Source organism: Taudactylus pleione, unplaced genomic scaffold, assembly GCF_031769625.1.
Source record: "Taudactylus pleione unplaced genomic scaffold, aTauple2 ptg000113l, whole genome shotgun sequence".
NCBI lineage: Eukaryota > Metazoa > Chordata > Amphibia > Anura > Myobatrachidae > Taudactylus > Taudactylus pleione.
In genome coordinates this window covers 13,696,103-13,720,612 of record NW_028284515.1, presented here as the reverse complement: position 1 = coordinate 13,720,612, position 24,510 = coordinate 13,696,103, and the positions used below count along the sequence as shown (strand labels likewise).

General features: G+C 45.6%; 1 protein-coding gene across 1 annotated transcript in view; it reads right to left on the bottom strand.

Annotated features, from left to right (window-relative positions):
• Nucleotides 1–24,510, bottom strand: part of PLA2G4B (phospholipase A2 group IVB) — a 106,247-nt gene that overhangs the window by 19,036 nt on the left and 62,701 nt on the right. Inside the window, exons 11-16 of the mRNA XM_088471251.1 lie at nt 23,353–23,488; nt 21,287–21,423; nt 20,979–21,201; nt 10,992–11,109; nt 6,565–6,702; nt 3,121–3,228 (exon numbers count right to left, since the gene is read on the bottom strand). Coding sequence (XP_088327377.1) covers nt 3,121–3,228; nt 6,565–6,702; nt 10,992–11,109; nt 20,979–21,201; nt 21,287–21,423; nt 23,353–23,488 — 860 coding nt within the window. The remainder of the gene's footprint in view (nt 1–3,120; nt 3,229–6,564; nt 6,703–10,991; nt 11,110–20,978; nt 21,202–21,286; nt 21,424–23,352; nt 23,489–24,510) is intronic.

The following is a 24,510-nucleotide window of genomic DNA, read 5'->3' as shown; positions in this document are numbered from 1 at the left end:
CGGTTTCTCCAGGGTCGCCCGGTGCAGGTCCAGTCGGACAACGCTACCACCGTGGCCTACATAAACAGGCAAGGAGGAACTCGCAGTCGGGCGGCTCTCGTAGAGGTCTCTCGGATCCTGGTTTGGGCGGAGCGCAATCTTCCGGCCATATCAGCGGTCTTCATCCCGGGAGTGCTCAATTGGGAGGCGGACTTTCTAAGTCGCCAGGACGTTCATCCGGGGGAATGGTCCCTGCACCCGGACGTTTTTCAACTACTGGTGGACAGGTGGGGTCTTCCAGAAATCGACCTCATGGCGTCCCGGCACAACAACAAGTTGCCGGTGTACGGGTCTCGCACAAGAGACGAAGGGGCGTCTCTGGTGGATGCTCTGTCCGTCCGGTGGACGTTCCGGTTCGCATACCTGTTCCCTCCGGTCTCCCTTCTTCCACGGGTAATCCGGAAATTCAAACAGGAAGGAGGGACGCTCCTGTTGATAGCTCCCGCGTGGCCCAGACGGCACTGGTTCTCAGACCTTCAGGGTCTGTCCGTGGACATTCCTCTGCGGTTGCCGCTACGACCGGACCTTCTGTCTCAGGGTCCTTGCCTTCACCCGGACCTGACTCGGCTGTCTTTGACGGCGTGGCTGTTGAGACGGCCATGCTGAGGTCCCGGGGGTTTTCCAGCTCTGTGGTGCGTACCAGGTTGCGAGCTCGGAAACCGTCTTCCGCGAGGATATACCATCGCGTGTGGCATACGTTCTTCCAGTGGTGTCGACCGAGAGGTTATGCACCGCGGGAGTTTCGTCTGTCTCGGATTCTCGCCTTCCTGCAAGCGGGACTAGATCATGGGCTTCGCCTTGCTTCTTTGAAGGTACAGGTTTCGGCCCTATCTGTCTGGTTTCACCGTAGGATTGCTACAATCCCGGATGTGCGCACCTTTATGCAGGGTGTTCTCCGCATTCAGCCGCCCTTTGTTCCACCTGTGGCGCCTTGGGATTTGGCTGTGGTCCTGAGGGCTCTCCAAGGACCGCCGTTTGAACCACTGGGCTCAGTGGATCTTAAATGGCTAACAGCTAAGACTGTTTTTCCTTCTGGCCATTGCTTCGGCCAGACGTGTTTCTGAGTTAGGGGCTCTTTCTTGTAGACCCCCTTTCTTGGTTTTTTATGGGAACAGGGCAGTGCTCCGCACTCGGCCCGAGTTTCTTCCCAAAGTTGTTTCCCAGTTTCATATTAACGAGGAAATAGTTGTTCCGGCCTTTAACTCACCGGGTCTTTCCGTGGGTGAGGCCTCTTTGGATGTTGTGCGGGCCTTAAGGACTTATGTTGACCGCACTTCTTCATTTAGGAAGTCGGACGCTTTGTTTGTCCTCTTTGGCTTCCGTAAAAAGGGTTGGCCTGCTTCAAAGCAAACTTTGGCAGCCTGGATCCGTATGGCTATTTCTGAAGCTTATCTTCATGAAGGCCTACCGGTCCCTCCTTCTCTGAAGGCTCATTCCACTAGGTCTGTGGGTCCTTCGTGGGCAGCTCGACGTGGTGCCTCGGCAGTTCAGATCTGCAAGGATGCTACGTGGTCTTCTGTCCATACCTTCGTGAGGTATTACAGGTTTGACACCTTCGCCTCTCAGGATGCTTCCTTCGGGCGGCGGATTCTCCTTTCTGCACAGGAGCGTCCCCACCCTTAAAGGATACTGCTTTGGGACATCCCCAAGGTATCCTGTGGATACCCTATGGACCCTGAAGTAGAAAATATGAGATATGGTAAGAACTTACCCTTGTTATCTCTATTTCTACGAAGTTCATAGGGTTCCACAGGACTCCCGCCCTGTCGCACCTGTGCTGCAGATGGGCTTTGCTCTGGTCACCGGTTTTCCGTCTCCCTCTGGTGAGAATGTGATTCTTGTATGTGTCCAGATCTTTGTTCTCTCTCTTCCTTCTCCTCCTCCGGCCTATGGCTTGGTAACTAACTGAGGTGCCTTGGCCCGGGGGCGGGGTATAGGAGGGGGACCTAGTGCATCCTGGGAGGCTGAAAGCTTAACTCTTTGGTGCCCTGCGACTGACGTCACACCTATACCCCAAGGTATCCTGTGGAACCCTATGGACTTCGTAGAAATAGAGATAACAAGGGTAAGTTCTTACCATATCTCATATTTTTTGCACCTGGGCCCACCACTCACAAGTTCCACCACAGGAGTGAAACAAGGTGTCATCAAACCACCCTGTCTGGCACCAACAATCATTTAACTTTAGTAAATCTGCGGATAGCAAAACCGCCACCAAAACATTGGGGTTAGAGCCTGTCGCTTAGTAAATTATGCCCAAAGTCACGTAGATAACATATCTTCCCCATTCTGGTTTTTGATCTGAACAAAAACTGAACCTCTTGACCATATGTGCATGTTTTCATTCATTGCATTGCTACCACATGATTGGATGGTTAGCTATATGCATTAACAGGCAGTTGTGCAGCTGCACCTAATAAAGTTGCCACTGAGTTTATGTTAATCTGAGGTGGGGAAGAATAGTGTAATGTAGATGTGCTATGGGGCTTATTTATTATTAACCGCCTCTCCGAGGCTAGAAAGTCAATTTAATTTTTATCATTAGTGTATGGTAAAGCAAATGGTTCTTTCACTGCTTGCCCTTTGATAAAGAGGCCCTTATATACTTTGTCAGGAGACGAACGGTTCAGGTTACATAAATCACGTCTCATGTAATTGAGTACATAAAGTATTTCCACTTTTTTCCTACAGGTTTGGTTACACTGGTTTATATTGTGTATATAGAGAATTTGTGGATGTATAATTATATAAAGTAGTTGCATAGCAGTAAAATGGTGCATACACACGGTCAGATCTGTCAGATCAACGATTGAACAATTTGAACGATTTTACCAAAGATTTGAACGATTTTTGACTGCATTAAAATGAATGGAATCGTCTAAGTCTGACTGCATACACATCAGATGTCAGATATCGTTATCTGACCATCGGGAATGCGCATCGTTCAAATCGTTCATCTGACAGATATGTCAGATTTTCCTTCAGATATGAACGATTGAACGATTTCTAAATCGTTATCGTTCAGATCTGAAGAAAAATCTGACAGTGTGTATGCACCAAAAGAAACAAAAAGAGACTTACCAAGGTCGTGTACATAATCCCTGGTGAATCTGTGCCATAAATGTTCTGAACTTGTAGCCGCAAACCAAGCGTCCATCAGATTTATAGAAAAGATGTTACTCCACAAACCTAACAGAAAAAAATATATAACACAGGTGTCATATTTCCTGCTTGATCACTGTAATGGGAGAGCAAAATGGCTACTGACAGCCATGTCTATTCCTTGTTTTTATGTCTTTGTCAGGCATTAGATGGTGTATCAGGCATGAAATGGTACAGGAACGTAGCAAGAAGACAGGCTATAAATCCTCAAGGCGTTGTCTTTAGCTATATACGCTTTAGAGGGGCCTTATCAGTAGTTAACCAATAGAGTAGTTTGAAATAGGTTTATACCCATATTAGTGTTTATTTATTTATTAACAGTTCTTATACAGCGCTGCATATTCTGTTGTGCTTTGCAATTTGAATCAACATTAATAGAACAAGACTGGGTTGTAAAAGACAGACATAAAGGTAAGAGGGGCCCTGCTCGCTAGCTTACAATGCTCGGCATGACAAGCAGGATTCTATATAAGTCTTGTCTTTGAAATCCAGCTCCATTTTATGGGGATTGAGGCTCCTGGATAGAGTGTCTAACCATTTATATCCCGAAGCTACGTAACGTATTATTTGTATTTGTTGTTATTTTGTAATAAATAAAAATTTTCTATGATATTGGTTTGTGTGGCTTTTTTCAAATCTTTGTATCTAAGAACCTTAATTTGTTCCACCGGGAACATTCAATAACACTGTACACATCTGATCGATGTATTACCGAATGATCTTCTGGTAACCTGGGAACTGTGGTTTACATGTCCAAAAGAATTCTTTACAAAGGTCCCCAGGAAGCTGGGAAAGATAATGTGTAAAATTTCAAAAAGTTGTCAAGGTGTGAAAAGTCTCTCCATAGGGATGGGGGCTGGAAGGAGAAATACCCTTGGACATGATAAGGTTGAGAGATAAATCTTGAAGGACTGATTAATTCACCAGGATTTATTGAATCATTCATAATGTAAGTGTTTATTTGCATCAAACATCAGAACCCATTTCATTTACATGGATATCCGAACATGCCTTCACAGCAATCACATATCAGAGCCAGACCTACAGCCATAAGTGATATTGGATATGTCATTAGTCAGAAAATTATCTCCCATTGATTATAGGTAAAAATACATTCCAGGGGAAGTATTGAAAGTTGTAGAGTTTCCATGGTACAGCTGCTCCTTCCTTCAGGGGTAATCAGCTTTCACCCAAACACTTCAACCCTCTCAGAAGAAGGATGGTGGGGGGAAAGTAGTTTATAATTTATAATCCCCAGTTATTCTGAAAGAAAGTTGTTGTTTCTGGGAAAATGGATCCACTCCATTGTTATTACTTCCTTTTATTTATAGGGCAACATAAGGTGTCAGCGCCATACAATGAAAACAAAATGACACACGTATTGCAACAATACAAAGGAGAACTATAACACAAATAAACCAACAACAGAGGGGCTAGCGGGGTAGGATGGAGAGACTTGCTAAGGCTTGTAAAAGCAATGATGGGTCACACAGGGCGAGTAGGGAGCAAACAGTAGTGAATCTTGTGGGCTTGTCTGAAGCTGTGAAGCCTGACAGAGAGACAGAGGGGAGAATTTCCGAAGCAGCGGCTTCTGTAAGTATTCTGTAAGCCGCAGCTTCCTGGCGGGTTGCAGCTGAGTATTTTAAACGGCAGCCGGGGTCAGTGTTAAGCGTGCAGCGCTTTACATTGACTGTGGGTACGGTTTTAAATATGCACATGCAACCCGCAGGGAAGCACCGGCTTACAGAAACCGCTGCTTCGGAAATTCTCCCCAGAAAGTCTGAATGAGCGAGGAAGTGAAGAGAGAAATCATGGATGCGGCAGTGAGAGGAGGTAATTGGGGTGGAGGGTAGGCGATGGTCAGAGGAGGAGTGGGGAGGGTGGGAGGGAGAGGGGACAGAAATGAGGTAATGTAGGAGGGAGAAAGTGAGGGTTTGAGTGTGAGGATGAGAAGTTTAAACTGTATTCTGTGGTGTATGGGATGCCAGTTCAGCAATTTGCAAAGGGGGGAGGCCGACACAGAGCCTTGAGAGAGATAAATGAGCCAGGCAGGCAGCATTCATAATGGATTGGAGTGAGGAGAGATGAGGGGCGTTTTAAGAGAGGAGAGGGCCCAAGTACAGACTCCGTGTGGGCCCCGCAGTAGACTCTGACTTGGTGCCAGAATCTACTGCACTTGATCTGGTCTCTGGAAAAATGGCACCTGTGCTTTATTCCCAGGAATATCTCTACTGTGCATGGGCACATCACCGGGAAAATGTTCGCCACTCCATTTTCCCTGTGATTTTTGCTGCTCTGCAGCACTGGATAGCCAACAGAGCAAGACTCCGGAGAGGCAAGAATAACTATGTATGGGTGCAGGGTGTGTTGTGTGGGCCCCCCTGGACCCAAGAGCCCATATGCCCTGCACCCATTATAGATACGCCATTGGAAAGATGAGTGAGGGGAATGCCAGAGAGGAAGAGATTGCAGCAATCTGGATGGGAAATGACAAGTGCCTGAATGAGGGTCCATGGTGAGAAAGGTCATATTCTAAAAATGTTGCTATGATGGAAGCGGCATGGGTGCGAGATAGACTGAATGTGGGGTGTGAAGGAGAGGGAGGTGTCGAGGATGTCAACTGATACTGAGAAGTGAAGACCAAGCCAGACATTAGTTTGGGGAAAATCTGTCTTTGTGGTGGCCGAATAGCTTTCATAAGGGTGAGAGGGGTTATTAAAGGGGGGATTTTAATCATTACAGACAGGCCAGGTGGTTGGTTGAACTCACTATCACATACCATTTACAAGTACCCTTGCTTTTTTTTTTTTTGTTTGGACGTTATAATGAGGGATAGATACAGTAATACCCAATGGACTATTTGCGGTGATGCCTGACACTTTAACAAGAAAGCTGAAGTATTAAGATGTTTTTAAAAGTGTTCTCTGCCCCTTTGATAAGTAGGGGTTCCCTCTGGATCCCATCACTACTGCAGTGCAGCCGTAGGTCTGGCAGCATTGACATCTTGAGAGGAGAGCTCCGTTATGTAGTAAACGTGCTCCGTCACAGCTTCTATTAAAACAGGAGCTACACTTACATACTGAAAGAGTTTAATCTCTTGTATAGTTTTAGATTCCAACACTGAGGTTTCTCTTCTCCCCGACTGCCATCTGTTGTAGGGGGTTGTCCCTAACAAGCAGAGCTTCCCCGAAGGTAGGACATAGATAGAACCATAGAATACCAGCTGAACCTCCAGGAGGCTCCCTTTATGAAATTGTGATTCTTTAAATGAGAGGATGTTTGGACAATCAAGAACTGTGGTAATCATTGCTTAATCTTATATGTATAGTTAATAGTCTAAATATAGAGAGGAAGATGTCTCACCTTGCAGGTAACAGATCCTGGACTCTGGGAGTATCTTCGTCCGACGTCCCATAAAGAATTCGCTGCCAAAGTCCTCTGAGCGGATAAAAGCCCCATATTGAAGAAGCCCCACCTCATACGGTGAGAACTCGCACCACTCTATATGAATAAAAATAAAAAAAAAAATATATATATATATATATATATATACTGTATCTCATCCTCTTTCATTTGTATAATAAGGGGATTAAAATTTACCATTAAATCCCATTCTCTAAAGATTTTGGGTGATCTACACAGTGGATTATACTGTATGTTTTCCCTCTAGGACAGAGGTTCCCAAGCACGGTCCTCAAGACACCCTAACAGTCCAGATTTTAATGACATCCATGGTTGAGCACAGATGGCTAAATCAAATTGACTGAGATACTATTTAACTCACCTGTGCTCAATCATGAATATCTTCAAAACCTGAACCGTTAAGGTGCCTTGAGGACCGCGTTCGGGAACTCCTTCTCTAGGAGGAGAGCACTGGAGAAACAGAACTAACTCCCCCTTTAATAATCCAATGTTTCTTTATTACTGCTCAGATAACAATTAGCCCAACAAGAAGTGAAGAAAATGGTTAAACAAACACACTAGTGGGGATTTATTTACTAAGAGCTCTATTTAATAAGCCTTGGATGTAGATAGAGTGAATGGAGATAAATTCCCAACCAATCAGCTCCTAACTGGCATTACACAGGCTGTGTTTGAAATATGACAATTAGGAGCTGATTGGCTGAGACTTAATCTCAGTTCACTTTATCTCCATCCAAGGCTTAGTAAATTGACCCCTAAGTGTCGGGTTCTAAAACCCGGTGTTTCCAATCATGTTTATGCCCGAAATGTAAAATGGTAGTGTTTTGCTTTTAAGATTTCAGGCATAGACACGATCGGACTCGCCAGATTTTAGAACCCGACGCTTAGTAAATAAACCCCCTGGTCAGTATTCTCTTAGATCCTTGAAGGGATTTAACCGTAACTACAAACATCCCCTTTTCTGCTTCAGCAGTAGGGGACACAGTTGTTACGGTATCCAAAAGCCACTCTCAATGGTGGGGAGAGGATGCCTAGGAATGAACAGAAAAAGGAGACGCTTCCTACCAAAGGTTGACTTTCACAGAAAAGTGATGCCAACTTTCTAAAATTTGAAGAATGTTTACAGGGAAATCCAAATGGCTGCTCAACCTACCAGGGCACAGACACCTCAAAGCGTAAACCACAAGAAGTAGAATTTTGGGACTTCTCTAAATCCACTTGAGGGACAGTACTAACCTTTGGGTACAGAGGGCCTGATTCATAGAAGTATGTTAACCCAATGGTTAGCGCACATCTCAGATATTTTGGGGTCTGCACTTGGCAAGGATCTCGCTCACAGAACCCCCCCAATCCGTAGCATAATTGACATGCTTCAGCTTTTGGTGGGCAGAGCGGGGGTGTGGCTGACCACTGTTCCAGAAAACGGGGAAGTGTCGCCAACATTTTCCGGAAGGGATGAGGCCAAGGCCTGTTTCGGTGGACGCAGATTTCCTGGCCTCTCAAGTGACCGGGACCCGATCGGGCTACGGTAAGCTTCAGCTGGTTGCGATGGTCTGTCTATGAATCAGGCCAAGAGAGTGTAATGCAGGATTTGGCACTCAAACTGCTACAACTCATTTGTAATGCAGCTTCTCTAAGCACCTGTACCTTAGCAGGATAGAGTCACTAAAGACGGCTGCCTAGAGGCGCTACAGACAGATGCCTAGGCACACTACAGACGGCTGCCTAGGCACGCTACAGACGGCTGCCTAGGCGCGCTACAGACGGCTGCCTAGGCGCGCTACAGACGGCTGCCTAGGCGCCCTACAGACGGCTGCCTAGGCGCGCTACAGACGGCTGCCTAGGCACGCTACAGACGGCTGCCTAGGCACGCTACAGACGGCTGCCTAGGCGCGCTACAGACGGCTGACTAGGTGCGCTACAGACGGCTGCCTAGGTGCGCTACAGACGGCTGCCTAGGCGCCCTACAGACGGCTGCCTAGGCGCACTACAGACGGCTGACTAGGCACGCTACAGACGGCTGCCTAGGCATGCTACAGACGGCTGCCTAGGCGCGCTACAGACGGCTTTTTTTTCTAGTTCTGTTCCAATTGACAAAGTGGTAATGTGTAACATTCCCTAATGGTGATGTGAGCCATTAGCCCCAGTTCAGAGCCGCACGCAATCCACACACAAAGCCAACGTTCACATAGTTGAGCATGCGATTTATGTGTTATACAATCAATTCAGACGATATACTGTAAATATGGCGGAAAAGTGACGGGTGTCCCAGGGCGGTGGAGAGTAGTGCATGCACAAATGTACATGTCAGTGGGTGTATTATGGGAGTGACGGGGCGTGTCAGTGCAAGCGATTGCGTTCCCAGATGCACAGTCGTAAGCACAGGAGGCCGTGGTAAGACGGAGACACCACACCTGCCATAGGGCTGGTGCAAGTTTCAATGGTGTGATCGATGGTGGTGTATAAGGATGCAAAAATCGTTATTACAGCGTGCACCAGCGCTAAATGCGGGCATCTAACACCTAGCACATTGGGCTGTATGGATGTGTAGCTCATTTGCATAAACTCACAGGCGGGCGACCACCAATACACGCGGCAGTGTGCACTATTCCGTGCGACTCAGGATCAGGCCTGTTAGTTGGACTTTGTTTTTCTGTTGTCTGTCTATTGCAAGGAGGTGTTATATAGAGGAGGAGCTACATTACAAACAAGTAGTAGAAGTTTGAGTGCCAAATCCTGCAATGCACCATCTATATCCCAAGGTTACAGGTGTACCCCTAAGAGGATGCAGGAGGAAGAATCATCTTAGTTAGTGGGAATTAGTATCCTCACCACAGAAAGGATCAGTAGAGACGGCCTGAGAGAATGCACTGCATGATCCTATGTTATGTCCCTGATGAAGAACGAACCAGACATCAGAGTGAGAGAACTCCTAAAACTTGGATATAAAGACCCATGGACCACATCACAGGAATTGCTAGAGGTGAGGGCACATTGATGGTACCATTAGCTTCTGATGTAAACAACAGGAAACTGCATGCCTCAAGACTACCTGCCAACATGTGAAGTAAGATCCTCACATGACCCACTAGGAAAGTTAGAAAGCAGAATAGGACCAACCACTTCCCTGAGAATGGGAAATCTTCAGGGAACAGGAGCCTATCCTCGCCAGGCAGTTATCATTATGTTCCTGTGGCAGGCAGGGTTCAGGGGAAGCAGACTGGCAGGTGGGTAAGGGTATCGGTCAGGGCCACCATTGGGAAGGGGGGGTATATGTGGTACAACTGTATGAGGCCTGGGCATATGGGGGCGGAGGGCCACCAAACTAAACCTAAGGATGGCAGGTAATCACAATTATCTCTGTTACTAATTCTTTCTGGGTTTTTTTCTCATTTTTAAAGATACTTTATTCACTTTTACACTTACAAGGGTTTCAAATATATATATATATATATATATATATATACACTGTATACACACACACTGTATATAAATATACACACACTGTATATACATATACACACACTATATACATACACACACACTGTATATACACACACTGTATATACATATACACACACACTGTATATACACACACACACTGTATATACATATACACATACACACTGTATATACACACACACTGTATATATATATATATATATATATATATACACACACACACTGTCTATACATATAGAGTATACATGTAAAAGGACTAGTGACGACATAAGAAAATGTGTCATGCGGGCAAGACAGATGTCATGCGGGTGGGTCTCGTGTACGTGTGAGGTCTGATGTCATGCGGGTGGGTCTCGTGTACGTGTGAGGTCTGATGGGATGCGGATAGATCTGGGGGACATATGGAGAGGTGTGAGGGATGCAACCATGCAGAGAGCTTCATAGCATGCACCTGTCCTGGGTACCAGGACTCAATGCCACACCTCTGCATCCACGAGGCCTTTGGGTGGGGAACGGGAACGGGAAGGAGTGTGGGAAGGAGTGTGGGATGGAGGTGGTGGGAGAGCCATGCCATATTTATTGTGTACTGGGTCCCACAATTTCTGATGGCAGTCCTGATGTCTCTTCAATGTGTAAAGATTAAGACAACTTTAAATATAAAATAAAGCCAAATCCTTGTGCCCACGGCCTATGCAGGGCACTGGAGACAAAAGGAACAAGAAAGGCAGCGTTATAGGGAGCAGGAGTCAGATCTGGTTTTCCAATGCCCTTCCTCCTAGAGTTGAACTATAACCCATTGTCTGTGTCTCCCAACAGCTGGAGAACACAGTATTATTATTACAAGCAATACTCTCCTGAAGACAAAACATATAGAAGCACAGAAATACAAATAATCATTTGCAAACCTTTAAAATCCAGTGTGGAGTTTTCAAATGCTTTGACATTCATGGCCAGACAGAGCGGGAGAGGGTTCTGCCCGTGACTCAGTGCTTTCCTCTGATCGGTCAGCTTGGTGTCATTCACCTGTTAAAATAGCATAAATATTAACGAAGAAGGTCATTGCATCAGCCTAATTATTAAATATGCTATATACAATGTGATGTCCTGTAAGATAAAAATACATACACAAGCTGTGGTGGAAGGAGTCTCCACGGTGTGCGGCATAAAAAATATTTTATTTTCCATTTTCAAGCCCTCCGATGTAGAGAAGTATGAGTTTATATCTTACCCATCACTGTAATTACATACTGTACAGAATAATATATTGATAGGGCAAGTTGAAATAGTACATGAACTAGAATGACTTTTACAACTTCCCAGAGTTGTAATGATGTTCATAAACTTCATATAGTAGGCAGGGTGGTGGCAGAGCCTTTTCTGTCATACTCCTGAGACTTGATATAAACAGGTTTACTGTAATAATTTTTATAAGTTATAAATATCTTCTTTGTATTATTGTAATCAGCTTTGTGGAGCTCCATGGGCCTGCAGGGAGACGAGAGATGAGGCAGCAGCAGCTCAGCCTCGCTTCTGTGTAGTCAGACACTGCTTGCAGAGCTAGGGGCGGGGCCACACCATGGGCAGTAAGCTGCACAGAAAGAGCTAATAGAGGCATGCCTCTGAGTAAGAGGGCATGCCTTAAGCACTGATGGACACCTTAGATGTGTCATGTGACCAAGAAGTGCACTTCAGTGTTTAGAGATCGGAAATCAGTCAGGAGCAGCAAGAGAAATCAGTGACGCAGGTAGGAGAATCAATGGACACTGAAGCTTAGTGTAGTGAGGGGAGAATTAAAGTGAGTAGGGGGTGAGACAGTCTTCCAACACTCAGACCCATCTCCATGGGTTGGGTATGAAATCCTGGCTGTCGGGATGCCGCTGGTCAGAATACCTACAGCGAGATCCCGACAGCCAGAATCCCGACACCCACAGGAATGAACGGTAAGTGCTTTCCTGACCCCTACCCTAACCATAACTCTCCCTCCTGTGTGCCTAACCCTAACCTCCCCCCTAGTGCCTAAGCCTAACCTCCCTGCACCCTAAACCTAACACCCCCTCCCCGTGGCCTAGCCCTAACACTTCCCCTAGTGCAGTGGTTCCCAAACTTTTTAGAACCAAGGCGCCCTAGAGTATCAGCATTGTTTTCACAGCACCCCTAAGCCAAAAGTCTGTTATTGAGGAATTCAGAATTTTTTTTTAAAAGTAGTAAATTTAAGTAAATTGTGCTACCTGTCATACTTCAGTTCAGTTATGTGGTGTTGGACAGGTTTGCGCTTCTGTTTGTTCACATATTTACATTACATTGACCATAAGCAGCACAGATGGTGTAATGGTTAGCTTTACTGCCTCACAGCGCTGAGGTCATGGGTTCAATTCCCACCACGGCCCTACCTATGCGGAGTTTGTATATTCTCCCTGTGCTTGCGTGGGTTTCCTCCGGGTACTCCGGTTTCCACTCCAAAAATATACTGGTAGGTTAATTGGCTCCCAACACAAATTAATCCTAGTGTGTATGTGTGTGCGCGCATGATGATAAGGAATATAGATTGTAAGCTCCACTGGGGCAGGGACTGATGTGAATTGCCAAATATTCTCTGTAAAGCGCTGCGGAATATGTGTGCGCTATATAAATAACTGGTAATAAATAAATAATAAATATTGCCGAACCACCAACCTGAAGCAGCCCTGCAAGTGTCCCGAGGCACCCCAGGGTGCTGCCGCGCACAGTTTGGGAACCACTGCCCTAGTGCATAAACCTAACCTGCACCCTAACCTCCCCCTACACCCCAATACTTACCTTCGGGGTGCCGACGGTCAGGATACTGGTGCCGGGATCCCGACCTGTCAGGATTTCGGCACCGTTATTTAGACCATAAGCATCCCGCACGCCGGGATGCATTGCTGACTACATCCCATCTCCATGTGTGCCTTCCCAGCCACCGACCTGACCGCACCTCACTTGTTATAGAGACGCCTAATTGTGCATCTATTCATATGGTATTACAGCCCTCCCATTGCAATTTTATCTAGGTGAGCACGGGATGCAGTCAGGAAGCTGACCGGTAGAAACGCTGACCGCCGGCTTCTTTACTGTGTAATCCCGACAGGGGACTAATGACAGGCGGGTGCGGACAGGCGCTGGGGGGGAGGGTTAGGTTGAGGACTCCCGGGGGGGATTTAGGGTTAGGCACCCCCCCTGGGGAGTTATGGTTAGGCTAGGAAAAGGGGGGGTTAGGGTTAAGCAACCCCCAGGAGGGTTAGGTTTAGGCTGCGGGAAGGTTTAGGCACTTACAGGGGAGATTAGGGTTAGGCACTGGGGCGGAAGGTTAGGCACCACTAAAGTATCGTTAGGGTTAGGGGGAGGGAAAGGGTTAGGATTAGTTAATTTACTTACCCTGTCAGGATCTTCACTGCCGGTCTTCTGCTGTCGGGATTTGAACCGCCGGGCATAGGTCCGGTGGTCATTCATACCGATCCCGTGAGCACTACTGTTACAAAATGGGTGCTAGATTTTCCAGCACTTCAAAAACATTCAATTAATAGCTTGCATATGTGTGAGTATACTTACTCAGTCAGGAGGATTGCAGGCCCAGAGCCGGCGCTAGGCATTCTAAGAAAATGCCTAGGGAAGACTTGAATGCCTAGGGGCATACGTCTCTGCAGCTCCCCCGCCCCCCTACTGCAATGATCGAAGCTCAGCTCCGATCGGGCAGTGCAGCCTGTCAGGTGACTCTGTGGTCACGGTGAGGGCCGGCCCGACCATTGCGTCTACCCCCCACGGTCACAAGAGCACCAAGTCCCCCCACGATCACAACACTTCCAGCCGTGGGTACACCCCCTGCACGTTCACAACAGCCAACCCACCCCCACGCGTGCCTGCCGCGATCACAACAGCCCCCTGCGGGTACGCCCCCTCTCTACGATTACAACAGCCCCCACGTGGTCACCCCATCCTGCGATTACAACAGCCCCCCGTGTTTGTGTATATACATATATATGCTTAGTTGATTGAACATGTATATTTGTGTATATACAGGTGTAATATATATATATATATATATATATATGTGTGTATCTGTATATACATATATATGCTTAGTTGATGAACATGTATATTTGTGTGTATATATATATATATATATATATATATAGTTTGTGTATATATATATATATATATATATGTAATTGATAGACTAGACAGGGCTATATATCCAAAGAGCTTTTTGCATACCACCTCTACTCATCCACTGTCTCACACATTCACTCACCAACCATTTCACCCACCATGTCTAATCGACCAGAGCCTCCATCTTCTGTGTGTCTCTATATGTAATGTCTCTATACTGTATGCCTGTATGTGTGTGTAAGTACTGTTTTTTATTTTTTGTTCTTATCTGTGAGAATGTATTTTTTTTCTGTGGGTGTCTATGTATTTGTTTGTTTTTCATATCGGGGCAAATGTGTTTTTTTTTTCTATTGGCCCACTGTGTTTGGTTACTTTTTTCCTATGTGGGCTAATGTGTTTATTTTTTCCTGTTGGAGGCCATTGTATTTTATTACTAAGGATTCTGTATGGTAATGGTACACTTTTGAAAAGGGAGCCCAAATTTATATTACTCTTCCACCTAGAACAAGATTATTACTAACTGCACAACTATTTATATTGTCTATGCATGCCAAAATGTGATCTGAACATATAAATATAAGGGTTTATTCATTAAGGGGTACCAAAATCTTTTTTCGCTTACCAAAAAAATTAAGATATATAATATATTTGCTGGTGGGATTATCTGCTAGAGGGCACCAGCCAAAATATTGCCTAGGGCACCAAATTGGCTAGGGCCAGCTCTGTGCAGGCCAGTTTATTCATCCCTGTATATCACGATTTACATAACAGGACATGAATGTATTGACCTTACTGGGTTTCATGACAACAGTTATCAATGTTATGCGGAAACTAGCAGTGCCTACTCGTCATTGCCGAGTGATTATTCATTTTATTCAATGATGCCGTGTGATTACTAATTTTATTCAATGATGCCGAGTGATTATTAATTTTATTCAATGACGAGATTTCTTTTATTTTGGCTCATGTGGCATGTGGAGAGAAAGGGAGGAAGGGAGGGGAGAGAATTGCACCCGTCTGGGATCACATGACAAATAGAGCTGATAACTGCAGAACATACAGGACACATACATACATACATACATAGAACCAGCAGGCAACATACATGATTGAGTAACACACAGAGCACACTTGCTGCACACATACTGTAGAACATGCATGGAACTCAGGGCCTGAGACAGGGATGTACGTAATGCTCAGGGCCGGATTAAGGGGGGGGGACAGGGGCGGTCGTCCCTGGGCCCCCACACACAGAGGGGTCCCCACTAGCAGCGGTGCAGTCAGTGGCTTCACCCGCCGCTAGTGTAGTGTAGACCGTGCAGTGAGTGCAGTCCACACTACACAGTGACAAACACACAGCTGCCGGCGGCAGCTGTGTGTTTGTTACAGCAACCGATGAGAGTCACACAGACTCTCATTGGCCGCTGCTTCAACGGAGGGAGCCGGCTGGAGCTCACTTATGAGCTCCGTCTTCCGGCTCCCCCCGGGTGATGATGGGAGTGACGTCATGACGCTGACGTCTCTCCCATACTGCAGGAGAAGAGGAGCTGGAGCGGACAGTGGCGGTCACGTCAGGAGCGGGGTTTCAGGTAAGTTGTGTTTTTTTTTGTGTGTGTGTAAGGGGCACTGCATAGGGGGGCCGCTTCATGGGGACACTGGAGGCAATGCATAGAACAACTACTGGCGGCACTGAATAGGGGTGGGCTACTACTGGGGGCAGTGTATAGGGGGGGACTACTTCTGAGGGCAATGCATAAGGGGGGACTACTGGGGCACTGCATGGGGGGGACCACTACTGGGTCCGGGGGCACTATATAAGGGCCACTACTGACGGCACTGTATAGGGTGACCACTACTGGGGAGTTATATAAGGGGCACTGCATAGGGGGGAACACTATTGGGCCTGGGGACACTGTATAGGGGGACCACTACTGGGGCATTATATAAGGGGCACTGCATAGGGGGGTACAGTGGCGTCCCTCCCCACGGTGACACCCGGTGCGGGGAGGGACGCCATGCGCTCGGTACCTGCCGAAATGGGGGCGTGGCCTTCGGGAGGGGGTGTGTTGGAGGCGTGGCGTCGCATGGCGGGCCTTCGGGAGGCTCGTGGCCGTGGTTAACAAAATGATACATTAGGTATCAATGGGGTGATGCCCGGCGGGGGGTGCAGGAGGTGCGGGCATGGGCAGTGCCGGCTCCCTCACTGACAGGAGCCGAGTGCTGCACTTAATGCTATAGTGCAGCACCCGGCTCCTGTCACTGAGGGGGATCCTGCACCTTGGTGTCACCCCTCGGCGGGTGACACCCGGGTGCGGGCCGCACCCCCTGCACCCGCCTTGTGACGCCACTGGGGGGGTACACTAGTGGGTCTGGGGGCACTATATAAGGTGCACTAATGGGGGCACTGTATAGGGGGACCACTACTGGGGCATTATATAAGGGGCACTGCATAGGTGGGGGCACTATATAAGGTGCACTAATGGGGGCACAGTATAGGGGGACCACTACTGGGGCATTATATAAGGGGCACTGCATAGAGGGGACCACTACTGGGTCTGGGGGCACTATATAAGGGGCACTGCATAGGGGGACCACAACTGGGGGCACTGCATAAGGGGCATTACTACTGGGGACGGTGGTATATAGGGGCCCCCAAAAGTTTGTTGCTCAGGGGCCCCCACAGACCTTAATCCAGCCCTGGCAATGCTGATTTTTAAGCAAAACAAGCTATTTTTTTTGCTATTGCGCATGCAAGTCACACTGCGCACGCCCTGTGATTATCTTGCGATTCCGCACGCTCAGTGAATCCATTTGCAAAGTGAGTGACAGGTATTCAGCATTGGGGGAGGTAATGGAAGGGGGGTGGTAAAAAAAATGCAGGCGTGTCTTACCGTTTCAACGCTGTTACATGGGCGTGTATAATTTAGCCATTGCGATAACATCCGCAGCTTGAGAGCTCTCTGGGGGTCAGGAGAGCCGCTTTATTCGAGATAGGTCAGATCTGCCGTAAGGGCTGCATGGCTGGTCGATGTGTGTCAATGTCACAGATATTTACTCTGGTAAGCGACATCGGATGCAGATGAGAAGGCAGCAGTGGGCATCCCTGTGTTCAGGTAAGCTTTGAACCTATTAGCATATTTTTGCTGTTCCGCTCCTTGTGAAATCGCAGCTGCGACTGCATTAGTATCCATCTCTCAATCAGGCCCTCAGAGAACTCAATAAAATGGTTCCCACAAAGAACAGACATAGAAAACACCTGCTGTCCAGAGAATATACATGTGCTACATTGTACAAAACAATACACACACAGAACATGTATGTTACATTGCACATGGAACATACATGCTGTGCAAATAAAACATGCATGGAACCTGTGTCTGGGGATCCCATGGGAAGCTTTGCCAGCAGCTCAGGTCCTCATGTCAATCACACAACTCAACCTTGAGCCGGCTCTCCGCCCGCCTGCTCACACTGAGCCCGCTTACTGTCAGGCAGCCCACAGTGGGGTACAGAAGGGGGCTACACACGCTCTCCCGCCGCCATCCCCGGGACTCTCACTGACACGCAGAGCACGGAAGGCACACCCCTCATCCAATCCCATTACTGAGGGTGTTGCTGGATTCACTCTGTGTCCAATCATGTGCTGAGGAGGGAGGACACTATGTTCTATTGCCCAATCCTGAGCTGGGAGGTAGAGCCTAAATTATGTCAGATTAGTAATCACATTGTTATATTACCTAAAAGCTCCGCCCCCCAGATCACACAAGGAGCTGCTGCTGGAAGAAGCCCAGTATAAGTTATCTCTAATAGCTTCCTAATGAGGAGTAAGGATTGGTGTGTGTGTGTGTATAGATCTCAAGGAACATTTCAGTGAAAATACGATCAAGTCAGTTCAGTAGTTCTCGAGGTTATCGCAAACTTCTGTACAGTATATTCAAAATGTGTAACATACAGTAAATTGACTACAGTATCACACATGCATGCACAATATAGTTATACCTAAAGTCAAAAGGAGGAGACAGAAACACAGAAGCCAGTACTGCTCATGTGTGATTGCATACCTGTCAACTTTGTTACATTCACAATTGGGTTGGGAGTGTGACAACAACATCAAAGGGTGGTGAATCCTATTTGTCCTCCACCCAAGGTAATTACATGAGAAGAAAATAAATTCCACTTAGAAATAATGGGCTCTAAAGTATATTTGCCTTAAAACAAAGCCCTGTTATATTTAGCAGCCTTTATAACTTTGTACACACAGCCCTCATATTATGACATTGGGACACCATTCAGATATTCCAATGAATGTGCTGGTTATTGGGTGAAAAGCCAACTCCAATCAGTTAGGTTGTGTACATGCACTTTACACCCATTAGCCATAACAATAAAATCACCTGCCTAATATTGTGTAGGCCCCCCCTTGTGCCACTGAAACATCCCTGACCGGTCGAGTCATGGACTCCACAAGGCCTCTGAAGGTGTCCTCTGTTATCAGGCACCAAGATGTTAGCAGCTGTTCCCTAAAGTCCTGTAAGTTGCGAAGTGGGGCCTCCATGGTCCGGGCTTGTTTTCCAGCACATTCCACAGATGCTCAATCGTATTGAGGGAATCGGCATGATACCGATGCCGGAAGCCCGATCATTCAGGATCACGACAGGGGTGGTAAGTATCCTAACCCTCCCCCTCTCCTTCCCTAACCCTCCCTTGGTGGTGCCTAACCCTAATCTCCACTGGTGGTGCCTAACCCTAACCTCACCCCGGTGGTGCCTAACCCTAGCCCTCCCTGTCGGGTGCCTAACCCTAATCTCCCCCCGGGGGTCCGTAAACTAGCCCCCCATCCCCGGAGAAATTCTAATACTTACCCGGATCCTTACGTTCGGGATGCCGACGCCGGTCCTGATCTCATTCGGGATTGCGGTGTGGTATTTTGTGAGTTCTGGGAATTTGGAGGCCAAATGAACACCTTGAACTCTGTCATGTTCCTCAAACCATTACTAAACAATTTTTGCAGTGTGGCAGGATGCATTATCTTGCTGAAAGAGGCCACCACATCAGGGAATACTGATGTCACTTGATCTGCAACAATGTTTAGGTAGGTGGTGCATGTCAAAGTAACATCCACATGAATGGCAGGACCCAAGAGTTACCAGCAGAACATTGCCCAGAGCATCACACTGCCTTCTCTGGCTGGCATTCTTCCCATAGTGTATTCTGTTGCCATCTCTAACACAGGTAAATGACGCCGTCCATATCATGTAAAAGAAAATGTGATTCATCAGACCAGGTCACTTTTTTCCATTGCTCCATGGTCCAGTTCTGACGCTCACGTGCCCACTGCAGACACTTTCGGTGGTGGGCAGGTCAGCATGGGCACTCTGACCGGACTATGACTATGCAGCAAGCTGCAATGCACTGGGTGTTCTGACACCTTTCTATCATAGCCAGCATTAGCTTTTTCAGCAATATGTGCTATAGTAGCTCTTCTGTGGGAAAGGACCAGACAGGTTAGCCTTCACTCCTCACGCTCACCAATAAGTCATGGGCGCCCTGAACCTGTCACAGGTTCACTGGTTGCCCTTCCTTAGACCACTTTTGGTAGGTACTAACTACTGCATACCCAGAACACTCCACAAGACCTGCCGTTTTGGAGAGGCTCTGACCCAGTCATCTAGCCATCACAATTTGGCCCTCAATTCACTCTGCTCCTCTCTCTTGCCCAATTTTCCTGCTTCCAACAACTTAAAGAACTGACTGTTTACTTGCTGTCTAATATATACCACCCCTTGACAGATCCCATTGTAATGAGATAATGTAATTCACTTCATCTATCAGTAGTCAGCCGCCTTCTTTTCCCACACAAGATGTGACTCCTTTCCAATTTATGAACTCCCTATCCTGTATATGTAGGCTTTATAACTCCTTTCAATTGCAAATATACTACTATCAGGGGTATTCAATATGGGAGCGATAAGTCCGTTTTTGCGTTAATATCGCAATTATGACGTCATTATCGCAGGTTTTACTTTTACACCGTATTCAATATCCAAGACTTATCGCATTTTTGAAAAGTCGAAGTTAAAAAACGGGGATAAGTTTTCACCATTGAATAGGTGTCGAAAAAAAGTGCAGAATTGGGGTTTAGGGGTGCAGGCTTAAAAAAAATAGCCTGCACCCTTGGGAATGTCATTTTAAAAAAGAACTGTGTCAAAAAAAGTAAAAAAAAAAATAGGGACACCCCAAAAAATTAAGTTAAAAATTGGGGTGCAAAAAAAAAAAATGGGAAAAAATTGTTTAACAATAGGGAAATAGGTTCAGGGCATTTCTGCAAGTATGCGGCACGTGTTTTGAAGAATAGAATTATAGCGGCAGGTGCACAAATGCAGAATTTATAAAACTTACTTTAGGGACACCAAAATTAGCTAGCACCCATTTTCATGTACCCCAAATTTGATGGGACCACTTAAAAAAACGAAAAAAATAACCTAAGTGCTCTTCTGCATCACTTCTTCAATGTCGGGAAAAAAACACCTGCTGCGGCTATTTAAATCCCCCACTTTCAATTACAAATATTTTAAGGAAAAATTTGTAACTTTACACAAATCCAACTTCGGAGTTTCCCGTTTTCGTTAATTTGATATTGAATACGGGGATAAGCGGGAGCGCGCACCATACCTTTACGCAGAAAAAAACTCCGATATGAAACGTTAACTTCGCCAGTTAAGTTAACCTTTCATATTGAATACCCCTCTATGTGTAATAAAACTCACCTGAGTACAAAACATGGACTCTAGTAGCAGACCCCAAATGTCTGTGAAAGACGTCTTGTAGCCCAATTTTGCTCGTTTTCCCATTTCCTCCCGATAGAAAGCCAGACGATCAAAGGAAAAAGCTGAAATCTTGCTTTTGGCCACATTTCTACGAGCATCTTCTATTGGTCCAGTAAGATCTGTCTGTGACCAGTTAGGGTCTTGATAGAGCTTACTTAATGTCCTGCATTGGGGAAAAAATGAGGTAAATGACACAAACAGTATTTGTAATGTGTTGTATTATATCCATTAATAAGACTTGCTCTTACCATGTGGACCCAGAAGCTCCAGTAATGTAGGACACACAGTCCAAGAGATTCAACTTCTTCAGTCCAGACAGGGTACCATAAAGGGAAGTCATCGCTCTAACGCCACCACCTGTTGTCGTGACCCCAATCACAGGAATCTATTTCAATAGACAATACTTAATCAGACTTGTCATATGTCAAATTACAGTCAAAGGGGAACATGTACTAAGCCTTGGAGAGAAATAAAGTGGAGAGAGAGATAAAGTACCAACCAATCAGCTCCTGTCATTTTTCAAACAGCCTGTAACATGACAGTTAGGAGGTGGTTGGTTGGTTGGTAGTTTGGGGTAGATATACTAAGCCTTGAAGAGCGATAAAGTGGAGAGAAAGTACCAACCAGTCAGCTCCTGTCATGTTAGAGGCTGTGTTTGAAGAATGACAGTTAGGAGCTGATTGGTTGGTACTTTCTCTCTCTCTCTACGCTTAGTATGTCTCATCCAAAGTATCACAGAACATTGCCATATTCACACCGTTGGTAGTGAACGACAAGATCTTCTGTATATGTCATATCCTTAGAAGCGTACCAAGTTACAGTCTGATCAACAAAAACATTGGAATACCACAACTTGCCCAAAGGCTACCAGCTAAACAGGATTCATTTACAGCTTGCAGGTCTCATCTTCCTCAAACAACATGAGATCACTGTAATACTGTACGTGCTCTTCTAGAACTGTAACAACCCCCATTAATTGTTACTCAAGGTGCTATATTTTTATGGCAGAGCTGGTAATTATAAGTTATATTCCTATATGGGGAAGGACTGACTTAATTTATTGCATAACCTTATTTTGCAACACTGTAATAAAATATATTAGTTTCTTTTTTTATTCCTACCCTGTAAAATATATGGTGTCATGTTTTCTAAATAACAAAACATCAATATATTTTTCTGCCCCAAAACATTCTTAGAAAGTGATGTAAGTGCATATGGCAATAATACTTGGAAAATAAGAAAGAAGCATTTTAGAATGATTTATTGACCTCATTGAAGGTAATTAATTGTATATTGTATATACGGCAGCTGTCAGCATAATTGTTGCACAATTCCTGGCTTCATAACTTAAATGCAGTTAGTACTGTTGTATCTTTTTCTCCAAAGACTGGGGAATATTGTGACAATTAATAGAACATTTGTAAAATTCTACAAAATGTGCTGGTTGGTTGGTAAATCACTGCTGAGGGGTAGAAGTTGTTACACTCACAGGCCACTGACCCTATAGTGACAATGGTTACAGATGGGAGATGGTTGATTTGCATATTTTCTGGCTCAGTGGCTATGGGTCCATTTGGCCGATCACTCTTTACCAAAGAACTGACTACATTTTTACACTGTAGGGAATTGATTCACTGTAACAATATATATTGGACCCATGGGGCTTTACAAAGTTATAATCGTGATTAATTTATTATTACAATGTCATGATCGAAACAATTAAGACTGCAATAATGTCCTAGCGGCTGTGTTGTTTCACTGGCAATTTAGGGGCAATAACTGTTACAAGTAAATCCATGATTAAACTGTCACAATAAAGATGAATACATTGTTACAAATTGACAATGGACGTGAGACTATATCTGAGTCATGTAGGATGGTTAAGTGCAGGCCAATCGTCCACTTGGCCTGTGCGCAGAATGACAGGTTCACTATATAATTTGGAAAATTTGTCCAGGCCAAAGGATTAGTTATGTCCTACTAGCAATGGATATGTTTACTTGGAACTACAGGGGATGAGTGCCCAAGGGGAGGGGATCAGCCAATGCCAAGCTGCCCCCTCCGTGAGGGACCCTGCACACCCTAAGAAAACCCCCATTGGGCTCACAGAAGAGTAGGGTGGAGGTCTCTGAGTAGCAACATGTTTAAAGAGCAAAGCGGGGACCCAGAAACTAGAGCTGCACCATCAGGCGCCTACCTAAATTTTGTAGTGGGACCCGTTGATTAACTGTCCTACCCTGATCTAACTAATATTCTTACATAATGTAGATGCTGTGTGTATATAGCTATATATTTGGGAGAAAGTTACACATACCTCGTGTTCCTCTAAATCCCTATCGAGCTTCAGAACCTTCTTTAACGTATCCGCGACAACTTTTCTCCTCTTTGAGAGGAAAAGATTCTCATCGTCACAGAGACCGAATCCCAAACGTACATCCAGCGGATTTATGCTGATAGGCAAATAGAAGTCCAATGTTATTTATTAGAATATCGAAACAACTTATGTGAGTCTAGCAGGGCCTCAAAGACATCTGACATCTGATTACAATATTATGACTCATTTAGAGAGAGGGGCAAATGTAGTAAAAGGGTGCCAATTTTCATCTGGATAAATTATTCTATGATGCAAATACTATTATTATTATTATTATTATTACTCCTGCAGGGAATACACTGCCAGCCTTTACATGTAGTACACAATTTACTGTACAACCTTATTTTCACACTTCCATTTAGAGTTCAGCTAGAATTTGACTCAATCCCAACTCTGAATCTGTTTGCACATTTGCAATTTGCCCTGAGCAGAGAGTAACACGGCTTTGCCAAGGTGGGAAAAGGGCCATTCTAGCTGTATTAAGTCTGACTCTTAATTTGGGCTTATAAAATATAATGTGAGCACAAGATTGAAATTAATGGCACTGAAAAATTTCACAGGTTTAGCAAATAGAAAAAATTATAATTTAATTTTAATTACAAACGGATTGCAAAGGTATTCATCCTCATGATCCCAGTTACAAGACTACCTAACGTTATGATACTGTATGTACACACAAAACGAACACTGACAATAGCCAGAAAGACCCTATAGATTAATACAGCCCTGTACTAGCTGTTATATAACTGATCAATAGGATGTAGTTAGCTTGCCGATGAACGGGATGCCGGCCTTCACAATCCCGACGTTGGAAGCCCGATTTAAGACTAAAGACAGGCGTCGAAATACCAAAGCCTATGATTAGCTCCACGCCCAAATCCTGACATGCCGACATCCAGAATGAAGGTAATTGGGGCTCCTTAACTGTTAGCTGCAGGGGGGGGGGGGGGGGGGAGAGGATAGGTCTAGGAATAATAGTGGGGCTAGGGTAGGTTTTTTTGGGGGTAGGCACCACTGGGAGGAGGTTAGAGTTAGGCACCACTGGGGGGGGAGGAGTTAGGGTTAGGCACTAAGGGGGATGGTTAGGTTTAAGCATCA